Below are 12,117 nucleotides of genomic sequence, written 5' to 3' on the forward strand. Positions count from 1 at the left end.
ATAATCCTCTAGCGGCCCACTATACAGGAAAAAAGGCATTTTAGAAAATATAATTAGTTTTGTTTTAGAATCGCACAAAATAAAATAAATGCAAGTTCTATCTAATGATGATTTACATTTAATTGTAGGCAATCAGTGCCAGTATTAGAACGGTGGAACGTGGGACGCTAGAGGTTAAACACACAAATTTGTATTTTTTGTACATTCAGCACCAGAAGTTTTGAGAAATTATTGACATTTCTGAGCGTTACACATTCGCGCTTAATATTCCATCACGAATTACTGTTAACACATTTTTCGAATGACCAGTGTGAATATTACTGCAGACAACAGCAACAGTTATGCAATTCATGTAGATTGGTCGTTTTCCTCGTATCTCGCATGAGTGAATGGGAGTTGATTCGAACGTCGAGCACTGCGTTCTTCATTTGCCTCGCCACTTGCGCGAGTGTGTAACCATAATATTAGAACAGTCAATAGCTAATTTCAAGCACTTTGTATTCGTAGCTATTTCTGCCGTAGTTACTTCTGTCGCTGAACGTACAAGTATAACTAGCCATTCTAGTCAGCCTAACGAATGTGTTTCTCAGCTCGTACCCCCGCGACCCGCGACTGGCCGGCAACTTCAGCTCGGACCCGCGCGTGAGGAACGCCGACCCCCGCACGCAGCCCAAGTTGCCGCAGCGTGAGTATAATCATTTGAATATTGAACTATTTGTTATCAAGCAAATACGTCGGCAAGCAATACCACTTTTTTTTTAATTAAAAAAAATTGGAAGTCACCGCTGGGACCGCGTGTTCCAAAAGGTCGCAAGTTCGAGTCTTGCCCGAAGCGATGATTTTTCCTTCAATAAAAAAAAAAGTATACTGTATCAAATGTTGGTCGTATTTCTCTCAGGATCAAACACTGATTCCGCTTCATCGCAAATGACAAATGCTCTCTATTCTTACTCTCACGTGGTAAACACGATTTCATGTCATTTCTGTATCGATGAAAGTCGAAAAACGCTCTCAAAGGGAAATGACTAAGTAGCTTTAGATAGAACAGTTGTTCTTAAGTTTTTCTGTGTGAAATTTCAGTCATTCATCATTCAATTCATAGGTACTCCTCTCTTTAAAACATTTTTCTCACAGAAATGCCGCCAGGAATGCCGAGCGTCGCACAGGCTAGAACCATACAGGGTATTCCTTCCGGAGCTTCTGATCAAGAAAAGGTACACTTCAATTCAATATCATCTTTATTTCTATGCTTATAAGGTTCAGAATTTAATTGTGTGATTTGTAGTATTACCGTGATAGTTTGTATGTACGAATGTTAAATATTATGTATTCTTCGTAGAGCCAAACGCCTATCGTGGCATGTGGCATATTGACTTATTTGTACTGAGAGCCGCGAGGAACGCGAAAATCTAAAATCGAAATTTCGTTATTTGCCTATCGTTTTAATATTTTAATCGATTTTCGGTTTTCGTTCCCTCTCCCACTGTTCAGTGATCCTCAAATGATTATAACCTCTAAGGTATGCATGTTTAAAGTGAAAGTTGTCTCTCTGTAGGTAGATACCATACATATCTTGTTATTTTGAGTGCAAAGTTGAATGAACAGTCGCTATTTTGTCCCCAAAATTGTTGCTCACAAAAACTCGCCGTAATATAACCGCCATAACCGTTAAATAACTAACCTTATCTCGTTGCAATAAGGTTTACGAATGTGTAAGCTTGTATACATAGAAACAAAGGAAAAGCGGAAAAACTACCGCTCTACCAACTGGGCTACCGTCTCTACCGAGACTTACCCGTTGACAGCGAATATTTACACCATATCCTTATATGCGCCTTAGGAGGGCGTTTCGTATGCGTCATTCGTTCGTTTGGGTAGATATCGTTTGCAGATGTATCTACTTAATAATACAAAATTCATTTAGTGTAAAGCTTGTAATCCTTGTAACCGTTTCTTTTCGCAGGCGGCGCTCATAATGCAAGTGCTGCAGCTATCGGACGAGCAGATCGCACTGCTCCCGCCCGAGCAACGCGCGAGCATTCTCATGCTCAAAGAGCAAATCGCCAAGAGCACCCAGCAACGCTAATTATTACTTCATTATCCTCCTTAGTCTCAATGTCCTTTTAAAAGGACAAAATCAAATCGAATTTTGAATTGTAAGGGGTTATCATTTCTTAGCATATATGAGTGCTTTATTCGTAATAAAATATCAATGAGAACAACTGCGTAGTCAATGTATAATTCTGCTTAGCTCATTCGAGAGACCGCGAAGAACATGCAGCGATGTATTATAAATAAAGACTTGAAAATTAACATGTTTTTGTTTTAACAATCACCTTAAACGCCGTATCAATACCTGAATAAACATTTTTTAAAGTGTTTATCATTGAAAACTGTAATAGATGTCATATATATATGAAAGAAAAAGTGACGAAGCCCTCCAGTGGTGAAAGCCGGATTCGAACCGGCGTCTTTAGCTATCGCGGCTAACGCCATGAACTCCTAGGCCACCCCGTCACGGCGGTGCCCGACCGAATTTCTCGACTATATGCCATCTTAGTAAGACTAGGCGTCTTTGACCAGCTCTAAGGGCAAGCAGTGCGCGCTTGCACCTCCTAAACGAACTCCTTACGGATTTACGTTGTAGCGAGAGAGACTGGTGCTGCCATCTATGAACAAGTTTGGGAACAAATCAAATTATTTTATTAAAATATTTTGATTTGTGTTTTTTTAAGTAGTCACACTACTATATATAAATTAAAAACTGTAATAGATGTCATATATAAAAGAAAATGTTTATCATTGAATTCGATAACATTTTGTAAGCATCACAATAGTTAATATCCTATATGTGGCCTAATACTACTGATAATTACATGTAGTATGTACCTGGCTTTATACTTTTGATTGTTGTATCTATGGTCATTTTAGTTTTAGAGAGAGAGCTGTCAGATTTGGCGGCCGGCAGGCCTGTGCGCGAGGTTATGTTACTTATGTTCGATTTGATCTTTATGTAATCTTATAATTAATCCTGTATATCAATGTAATAAAAGAAATGTCAAAGCAAGCAGTGGTTTGTGTGCTAAACCCCTTTTACTGAGCATTAAATCTATGGATGATTTCAACTCAGAAAGCGGGATTGTGAATTCAAATGCCCACATAGAAATTGGATGATTATTTTCACCTATATAGAGATGAAGCACACATCTCGAAGAATGTGAAAAAAAAACGCTTAGTTAAGGCGTATATCTGGAGCATTGCTTTAAATATTTGTGAGACGTGGACAGAGACACAACGGGACAGAGAGCGATTGGAGGCCTTTGAAATCCGGTGTTGGCGGAGGATGCTAAGGATTAGCTGGACAGAAAGGAAGACGAACGTTGAGGAACTGAGTATGGCAGGAGAGAAGAGATGCCTGTTAGGCACAACAGCTAACAGAAGGGGCAAGATGATTAGTCATCTAATACGGCACGACCCGCACGACAGATTCTTTTTAAACATCCTGAAGGGCAAGATTGAGCGAGAAGGACGCAGAGGAACACATATCTCAGCCAAATGAAAGATAGAGTTTCTGTCATGTTGTACGAGGGAGTCAAAAGGCTGGCCCAGCAAAGAATGGTAATTACTCCATCAACAAGAGCATAGCTCTTAAAATTGATGATGATGATGAAAGAGGTACATAGTAATGTAAGTTGCTTGGTCTTTTGAATGTTAATTTCATAATCAAGACAATAGTGTATATATATATATAAATATATATGATACACGATTTCATTAGTTTGTTTTGTACGGTAAACAAAATCATTGACAATTGGTTTCATTTGTTTAAAATAAAAGTTGTTTTAAATTTGCAATGCACTGGACATTTGCTATGTATTGATCTAGTTATTAACCTGTGTTTTTTGTCATTGTTTGTTTTTGGACTGACACGTTGAGACACGTTGGAATACAATGAGAATAGATCTCGACGAAAATGCAAGCAAACGACCATCACGGTGAGATTGGTGAGACGCAGAGAACTATCATTAAGAGCCAACATGGTTATAAGAAGTCAAAATGGTAAGGATGGTATTGTGCACTGTTCAGGTACAATTCAGGTGCTCAGTGAAGTTAATTATTAACAATGAGTTGTATAATGACAATAATTGAATATTTACTAGGTATTATTACTATTATTTTTTGGATAGTCTAATGACACTAAAAGGTTTTTTTTGTTCTAATGATGCATGAGTATATAATGCCTATATATGGTAAGAGATAACAAAAAAGGTGATTGATTAGTATTGCAGAAGTTATTGCCATGATGAAATGATAAGATAGCAAAGATGAGAGGTAGCGACTGACAGCGGGCTAGAATTGTAGGAGATTGGCCCATGACGGTTGTCAATGGGAAGATTTAGAAAAGGCCTTTACCAAGCATCACACTTATTGAGATAAATACCCCGGTCTCTAATTCAGAATAAAAGAATCTTAATAGATAAATGTGCATATCGGTTATTTAGGTGAAAAGACAAAGAAATTAGTTTTTGTTTTGATGCAAACAAATTATTTATAAACATTTGTATATAGGCAAATGTAAAAAAAAAAATGTTAATTAAAGATATTGAATGGTATATTCTACATAGTAGTACTGTAGGTACATGCATTTAGTTGCCAATCATTGTTGTACTGAAAATTATTAGTCTGGATACTCCGAGAGATGCATATAGAAACAATAATGAATTAATGGAATTACACACAGTATCAATTCTAAATTTGAAATGAATGACATTAATAGTTTTACATCTATTTCATACTACTGTTTTAAATGTCATGCAATTGAAAATCAAAGTAACAATTTTAAAACATCATTATTATCATTCAGGGAGCATGATTTACATGATGACTGGTTGCGTTGTGGATAGCATAAGAAAATGAAAAAAATGGAAAAATAAATGTTTATTTTCTGATAATAATAAGTACAGTTCACTTTCAGTGGTTAAGATCTCCTAGTAGGTATTTAAAAGAAGTTATATTTCACTCTATTTAGAAATCTTGAATACCTACTTCATACCTTTGAATTGGTGACAAGCGGTATTTACACGGAGTAGGATGGAGATGGCAAGTGGGCGTTCCCGTCTATCCGACAGTTAGTAGCGACCGACTCACTTTATGCACAGACTATGCTCAGTTGTTGTGTAAACTTCATGCTCGAATGACATTCACGTCGTACGTACGCTCGTCTAACAAAAATTGATAATTAAATTTAAAATGCCGTATTGTGCAGTATTAAGCTGCAGAAATCACAGCGGTTTAAAAAATCTTTCACGTGGAGGTATTTCCTATCACCGGTGGTTATTTATTTAAATATAATCCGATAAATACGAAAAATCTGTTTCTATTGCATTATTTACGAATGTTCGTTAAGTAAATCTATATTTTATCAGTTAGAACTTAGAGTTCACAATCCTTTGTCAGTATTCTTTATGTTTATCTGGAATATTCGCTATCCTAAATGTCAAATAACTTCGCTACTCAGATGCTGCGCAATGTCGATATTTATATCGATAAAGTTAAAGTTACGATATTTCAAGTTTGATGTTTGGTAGTTCGGTAATAAATTATTATTTTAGACACGTTTCTAATTATTATTTGGGATAATCAATGTCTTAGTAAATATGGCAGCTCTGGTCATCAAGTACTAAGTTAAGTCGGGGTCATTTCATGGCAACCTTTCAAACCTTCGTATTCCTTTACATACGTTTTTGTTTTTTACACCCATCATATTTTCATCGTTAATATAATTAGACTAGGTACTTAATGCACTTATGCGTACAATGCATGCAATGTGCCATGAATAAACGTTTTATATTTTCTATTTCTTTATTATTAATTATTGTAGGTTACCACAAGATGCCGATATTAAAAATAAATGGGTCAATGCTACTGGGCAAGAAAATTAGTTTCCGCAAAAATATAGCACCATTTGCTAGGAGCATTTCTTAGAGAAAGATTTCTGGGGATAAAATTGCCATACATCTCATCTAGCGTCCACACGCCTAAAACTTAGTTACTAATTTAGTAATTATTAGTGACATTCGGGCTCACTTAATTAATAAAAAGTGTTCCGTACCACGCAAACTAGCGTGAAATATTGGAATTTTGCCGCCCCCCTTCCTGATTTGATAGGTCACAATCTTACAATCAAATCAAGTGGGATCGATGAGCCAGTTTCATGTATGCTTTCACACCATACAATTAATTTGACAATTTAATCAGGTTGTCCCGTCTAGATTGGCCTTAAATGCTGCTACAAGTAAATATTGTTAAAGACGAATACTTACCTATGTAAGTAATTGCAGATTTGTGATCACAAAATAACAGCAATACCGAGTTAATAGACCTTTAAAGAACTATGATTTTATCTGTTTGACTTTAAGATATATTTAATGTTCACATTAACAACCTAGTTGGTCAATTAATAAGAAACAAATTTCTAGTTAGATATTTGTTGTACTGTACTACATATTATTTTTCATACAATCACGATTATCACTACCTATATTATAATCATAAATAAAGTATCATCTAAATGTGTTAAAACATACGGTAATGAAATATCAATACCTAACTGAACACACAAATATCGATAAAACACTCCGATTACACTGTCCCCTCCCTATATCGTCGAATGGAAAGAAGTTCCAACGGTTAGCTACTCGCAGGCGTGTAGAGGTCTCGAAAACACCAGTGTAACGTGACCGTGAGATCCGTAACAAACCATGCGTAATTAGACCTTACTTATACTGGTTTTTTAGCCCTTTTCTCGCCTGTTAAGTAAGTGATTTTAAAATTATATAAAATAACGCCATCTGGTGTTGAGTAGTTGTATTAGGTGAACGTTGAGCGAGCTTTTGTGAGATGAATGAGATAATGAAAGAGTCGTATGTCATATAGCTTAGACATTAAAATTTAAACCTTCACTCATGTAGCCTACAGTTGATATTCGTTCGAAAAATGTCCACCGGTAATAACTTTTTGGTATGGAAAGTTGCTACGAATCAGAGCAATTTTGTAAGTGTGTGACGTATTTTAACGAGGCTATGAATGTGTGAGTTTAGCGACACTGGTTTTCATACTAAATAGGAGTCATTTCACATCCACTAGTTTATTAATTCGTGGGTATTTATATTTAAACCTTATTGCACAAAATATACACCAATGTACACATTTGTTTCTCTAAATTTATAAGTTTAGTGCAAGTTCTGTCTAGTAAAAGCAGATTGGCTAAACAAGAACAGATTACTTTTTCCATGCTGTTGACACAATATTCAATATTTGTATTAAGCATATTGCATAGTATTCAGTTATATTTTGCAGTTGTACAATACAATAACAAACCACAAATGAAACTATGAATTGTTGCTATGAAATACAATTAATTTGTGACTTTATGGTTTCATTTGCATAAAGGGTGAATCTGAAATAATTATTGTATGACAGATTCAGGTTAAGAAATTTTACAGTTAGTGATGCCTAACTAAGTTAATCAAACTCTTAGGTCACAAATTATAAAATTCAGGTTACTAATAGGTAAGGACCATAAAGTGTCAAGAAAAGGCAAAAGCAGCATACTTGTGTATACATTATCAAGTTAAGAAAGTCTATTTGTAAAATTAAAAAGTTTACAAAAACAGTGCCTGTTTGAAAAAAAAACAAGACAAAGAATTCTCATTGAAAATTGACTTGAAATGCAAAATCGATGAATAAGTACTACCACTGTCACAAGTGTTAGTACAAAATTTTAGTATGGTCCTGAGCAGAAGTCTGTGATTGACCTTAACAAAAGAATCAACACCAGAGTAGGTAAGTTAAATAAACGAAGCTAAAAGTAGATAACATTCAAACTTAAATAAGCCTTATAAAGTAGGCTCAAGAAGCCTTATAAGGAGCTTGGAACTAATTTTTATTTTTCATTTCAATTCATGAAACTTTGTATTCTTAAAATTTGCTTGATCAGTAGGTTTAACAGAAGGTACCATGGAAGGTAACATGTATGATTTTATGACAGAGACACAGTGATGACAAGAAATAAGTTGGTAATATTAATTAAAGTATAGTAAGGCAAAAGAACCATGATTCATAAAGACAAAATGTATGGTTGCATTTTTGTCATTAAGTGCGTTGTCGCCACGATTAGCATAGCCAGGAAATATTGGCTGTATCAATTAACAAAAAGTGAATAAATGTATATTGGAATAACTTTTAATCACTTCCAATACTTCCAATAATATGTGGTGGTGGGGTAATGACACTAATGACGCTAGTATATGTTACGGTGTACTCGGTGTAGTACCTATACGCTATTATTTAGAGCTACTTTTTTTTGGGTGCATGTCATCCCGAGATATAGTTGCTGCGTTCTTGCCGATTCCTGGGGCTGAATATTACCATTGTAAAATACTGAACGAAGTTTAGGACGAAACATCAGGATCATAAGGTCATTGAATAAATAATTATCTGTTTATATAAATAAATTAATAAAAACCTGTTTTAAATGTAATCTTCTTAAAGTTGATGAATCGATGGAATATTTGTCATTTTATTTAATTAATGTTGAGGATTTTTCGATGAAGATAATGACTGATATCCATGACGTCATTGACGTCTGATTACGATTTCAGTAACGATGAGTAGGTATCTAAGGAAGATCTTAGGTAACAGAGGTCCGAGAACGATGATTATGTATATGACCGAACATATCGATTACAGTGTCGATGTCAACGAATGTTTGCCTCGATGTCCACGACAGGGTCAATAACTGACCATATCGATGATGAAAACGGAGCTGAACGACTTCGATAACAATGTCGGCGATAATGCTTGACTGACCATATTGATGATGATATCGATGATGATTACCGAACAGATCGATTTTGATGACGATAGATGATGATTAGGTATATAGTAAGATTAATTGATGATGATAATTGATATGATAGATGATGATTAGGTATATAGTAAGATTAATTGATGATGATAATTGATATGATAGATGATGATTAGGTATATAGTAAGATTAATTGATGATGATAATGATTGAATGAGTCGATGTTTATATTTCAATTATTAAATTGTTGAGGATGACTGTGACTAAAATTATCTTTGCTACTGCTAATGATTATAACTATTTTTATTTTTGTATGTTTCAACGCTGGTAACCTGGCTGAACGGATGAAGTTGATGATAAGCGAGGGCATCGCAGCAAGAGCTGACTGAAGCAAAGGAGGTGAAACTGTTAAGACAGTGCTGCCAGCAGTGGGCAGGGCCCAAGCTGCCGATGGTCAGGGCCGCAGAGTGAGGAACCGACGTACTATGCGCCGTGTCCACGATTACCGTCTTATGCATCTGATCAAGCGACTCAGCGAGAGTCTCTCTCGGTGTTGGTCGAGACTCTCCACTGACACGACTGCTAGTTATTATATTAATATTATGAATCTAGAATATAACCGTTGAGTTTTGGCAGACTGTCTAGTGCAGGCCGTAATGGCAGACTGTTTATTATGTTAGTTTATATTTTGGCAAAGATAGGTACTTGTAATATGGACCTTGTAGTTAGATTCAAAAATAAATAAATAATTAGTTATACTTTGGCAAACTGTCCAGCGCAGGCCTTGAGGGCAGACTGTCTGGGGCAGGCCGTGATGGCAGACAGGCCATAACAAATTAAATGATTAGGTTGGCTATAGGTATGAATGTTGGCAGACTGTCTAGAACAGGCTTTGATAGCAGCCTGTCTTCTAGAGCAGGCCGTGATGGCAGACTGTCTAGACTGGTCTAGTCTAGAGCAGGCCATAACAACAGTCTAAATAAATAATTAGATTGACTAGGTTGAATGTTGGCAGACTGTCTAGAACAGGCTTTGATAGCAGCCTGTCTTCTAGAGCAGGCCGTGATGGCAGACTGTCTAGACTGGTCCAGTCTAGAGCAGGCCATAACAACAGTCTAATTAAATAATTAGATTGACTAGGTTGAATGTTGGCAGACTGTCTAGAACAGGCTTTGATAGCAGCCTGTCTTCTAGAGCAGGCCGTGATGGCAGACTGTCTAGACTAGTCTAGTCTAGAGCAGGCCATAACAATTTTTATACTTTGGAATGATGTCTAGAGCAGGCCTTAAGGGCAGACTGTGATTGTTTATGATGAATTATACTTTGCCAAACTATTTAGAGCAGGCCTTAAGGGCAGACTGTGATTGTTTATCATGAATTATACTTTGCCAAACTATTTAGAGCAGGCCTTAAGGGCAGACTGTGATTGTTTATCATGAATTATACTTTGCCAAACTATTTAGAGCAGGCCTTAAGAGACTGTGATTGTTTATGATGTGTTATACTTTGCCAAATTGTTTAGAGCAGGCCTTAAGGGCAGACTGTGATTGTTTATGATGTGTTATACTTTATACTTTGCCAAATTGTTTAGAGCAGGCCTTAAGGGCAGACTGATTGTTTATGATGTGTTATATTTTATACTTTGCCAAATTGTTTAGAGCAGGCCTTAAGGGCAGACTGTGATTGTTTATGATGTGTTATACTTTGCCAAGCTATTTAGAGCAGGCCTTAAGGGCAGACTGATTGTTTATGATGTGTCATACTTATGTCAAACAGCTTAGAGCAGGCCTTAAGGGCAGATTGTGATTGAATATGATGTATTATGCTTTGCCATAGAGCAGGCCTTAAGGGCAGACTATGATTGTTTATAACGTGTTATACTTTACCAAACTGTTTAGAGCAGGCCTTGAGGGCAGACTGTAAATGTTGATGTTGGTTTATACTTTAACAGACTGTCTAGAGCAGACCATGACTGTAAGTTAGTTCATATAGTGAAAGACTAGAAGAAGGCTGTAAATGCTACTATAGGTGCTGGTTGTATGAAATGACTGTTTACATGATCTCAGGTTAAAGCATCAGGTTGATATACATATTGTCACTGGCTGCGATTGATTAATGAGGGACTGAATAGCCAGAAGGTTAAAATAATGTTGTTATGTATGTTTATCTTTCGTTAGTGTTAAGGTGGATGACATGTTATGATATATGGTTGTTGATATAAATGTTTAATTACTTTTAGTGAGAGGACTCACTAAAATAAAAAGGATGGCCGAGCTGTAAGCATCACAATAGTTAATATCCTATATGTGGCCTAATACTACTGATAATTACATGTAGTATGTACCTGGCTTTATACTTTTGATTGTTGTATCTATGGTCATTTTAGTTTTAGAGAGAGAGCTGTCAGATTTGGCGGCCGGCAGGCCTGTGCGCGAGGTTATGTTACTTATGTTCGATTTGATCTTTATGTAATCTTATAATTAATCCTGTATATCAATGTAATAAAAGAAATGTCAAAGCAAGCAGTGGTTTGTGTGCTAAACCCCTTTTACTGAGCATTAAATCTATGGATGATTTCAATTTTAAGTAAGGTCAATAATGTACTATTTCAACACACCTACTTAAATTGATAAATAACGAGTGTGAGTGCGTGTGGCAGTAGACCTGAATTAATATAATAATAGTACTACTAGAGGGGCCCATCTTGAGGGGACGATTCAACTTCTGTCGGAAATAAAATTGCATACCGATCTACACGCAACTCCATCTATTGTCGGGTCAAATACACAAATAACATGATTTTGACTACTTACCTAATCTGCAGTACTAGTAGACTATACTTATTAAATAGGCCCCTAATTCACATTTATAAAGCTCCCTCCACAGTCGTGCGCGTATCGCGGCTTCGCGCCGCGTAGTCTGGAGCGAGCTTAAGATAAAAAGCAATACAATATTGTGATTACTACTAGCAGAACATGAATTAGGTATTCAAAAAATTGCAAGATAAGGTATCATTGGTGTTGTAGGACTTATAGGTCAATAGATTATTTATTAATCATCCGTACGTGATGTTTTTATCAATGTTAAAAAACAATCTAAAATTCGGGATAGATTATTGTCATTTGACTGGTAGCTTTTCGACGGTTCACAGCTGGAGTGAAAAAAAAGGTATTTTTTTTCGGAAACCTTTCGTAAAACCTTTGGAAACGTGAATTTAACCTATGTTGACCTTTTCAAGCAAAACTATA

At 36.0% G+C, this 12,117-nt stretch overlaps 2 protein-coding genes across 5 annotated transcripts in view; both read left to right on the forward strand.

Moving 5' to 3' along the window:
- The window catches only part of LOC134750960 (cleavage stimulation factor subunit 2), a 144,969-nt gene extending 142,656 nt beyond the window's left edge, over nucleotides 1-2,313 (forward strand). For all 4 annotated transcript variants that reach the window (XM_063686266.1, XM_063686273.1, XM_063686257.1 and 1 more), the window contains 3 exons: nucleotides 591-685; nucleotides 1,135-1,214; nucleotides 1,964-2,313. In XM_063686266.1, coding sequence (XP_063542336.1) covers nucleotides 591-685; nucleotides 1,135-1,214; nucleotides 1,964-2,086 — 298 coding nt within the window. In that variant the 3' untranslated portion in view covers nucleotides 2,087-2,313. The remainder of the gene's footprint in view (nucleotides 1-590; nucleotides 686-1,134; nucleotides 1,215-1,963) is intronic.
- The window catches only part of LOC134751377 (prefoldin subunit 6), a 67,931-nt gene that overhangs the window by 45,095 nt on the left and 10,719 nt on the right, over nucleotides 1-12,117 (forward strand). The window lies entirely within an intron of this gene.

This window comes from Cydia strobilella, chromosome 2 (assembly GCF_947568885.1).
Source record: "Cydia strobilella chromosome 2, ilCydStro3.1, whole genome shotgun sequence".
NCBI lineage: Eukaryota > Metazoa > Arthropoda > Insecta > Lepidoptera > Tortricidae > Cydia > Cydia strobilella.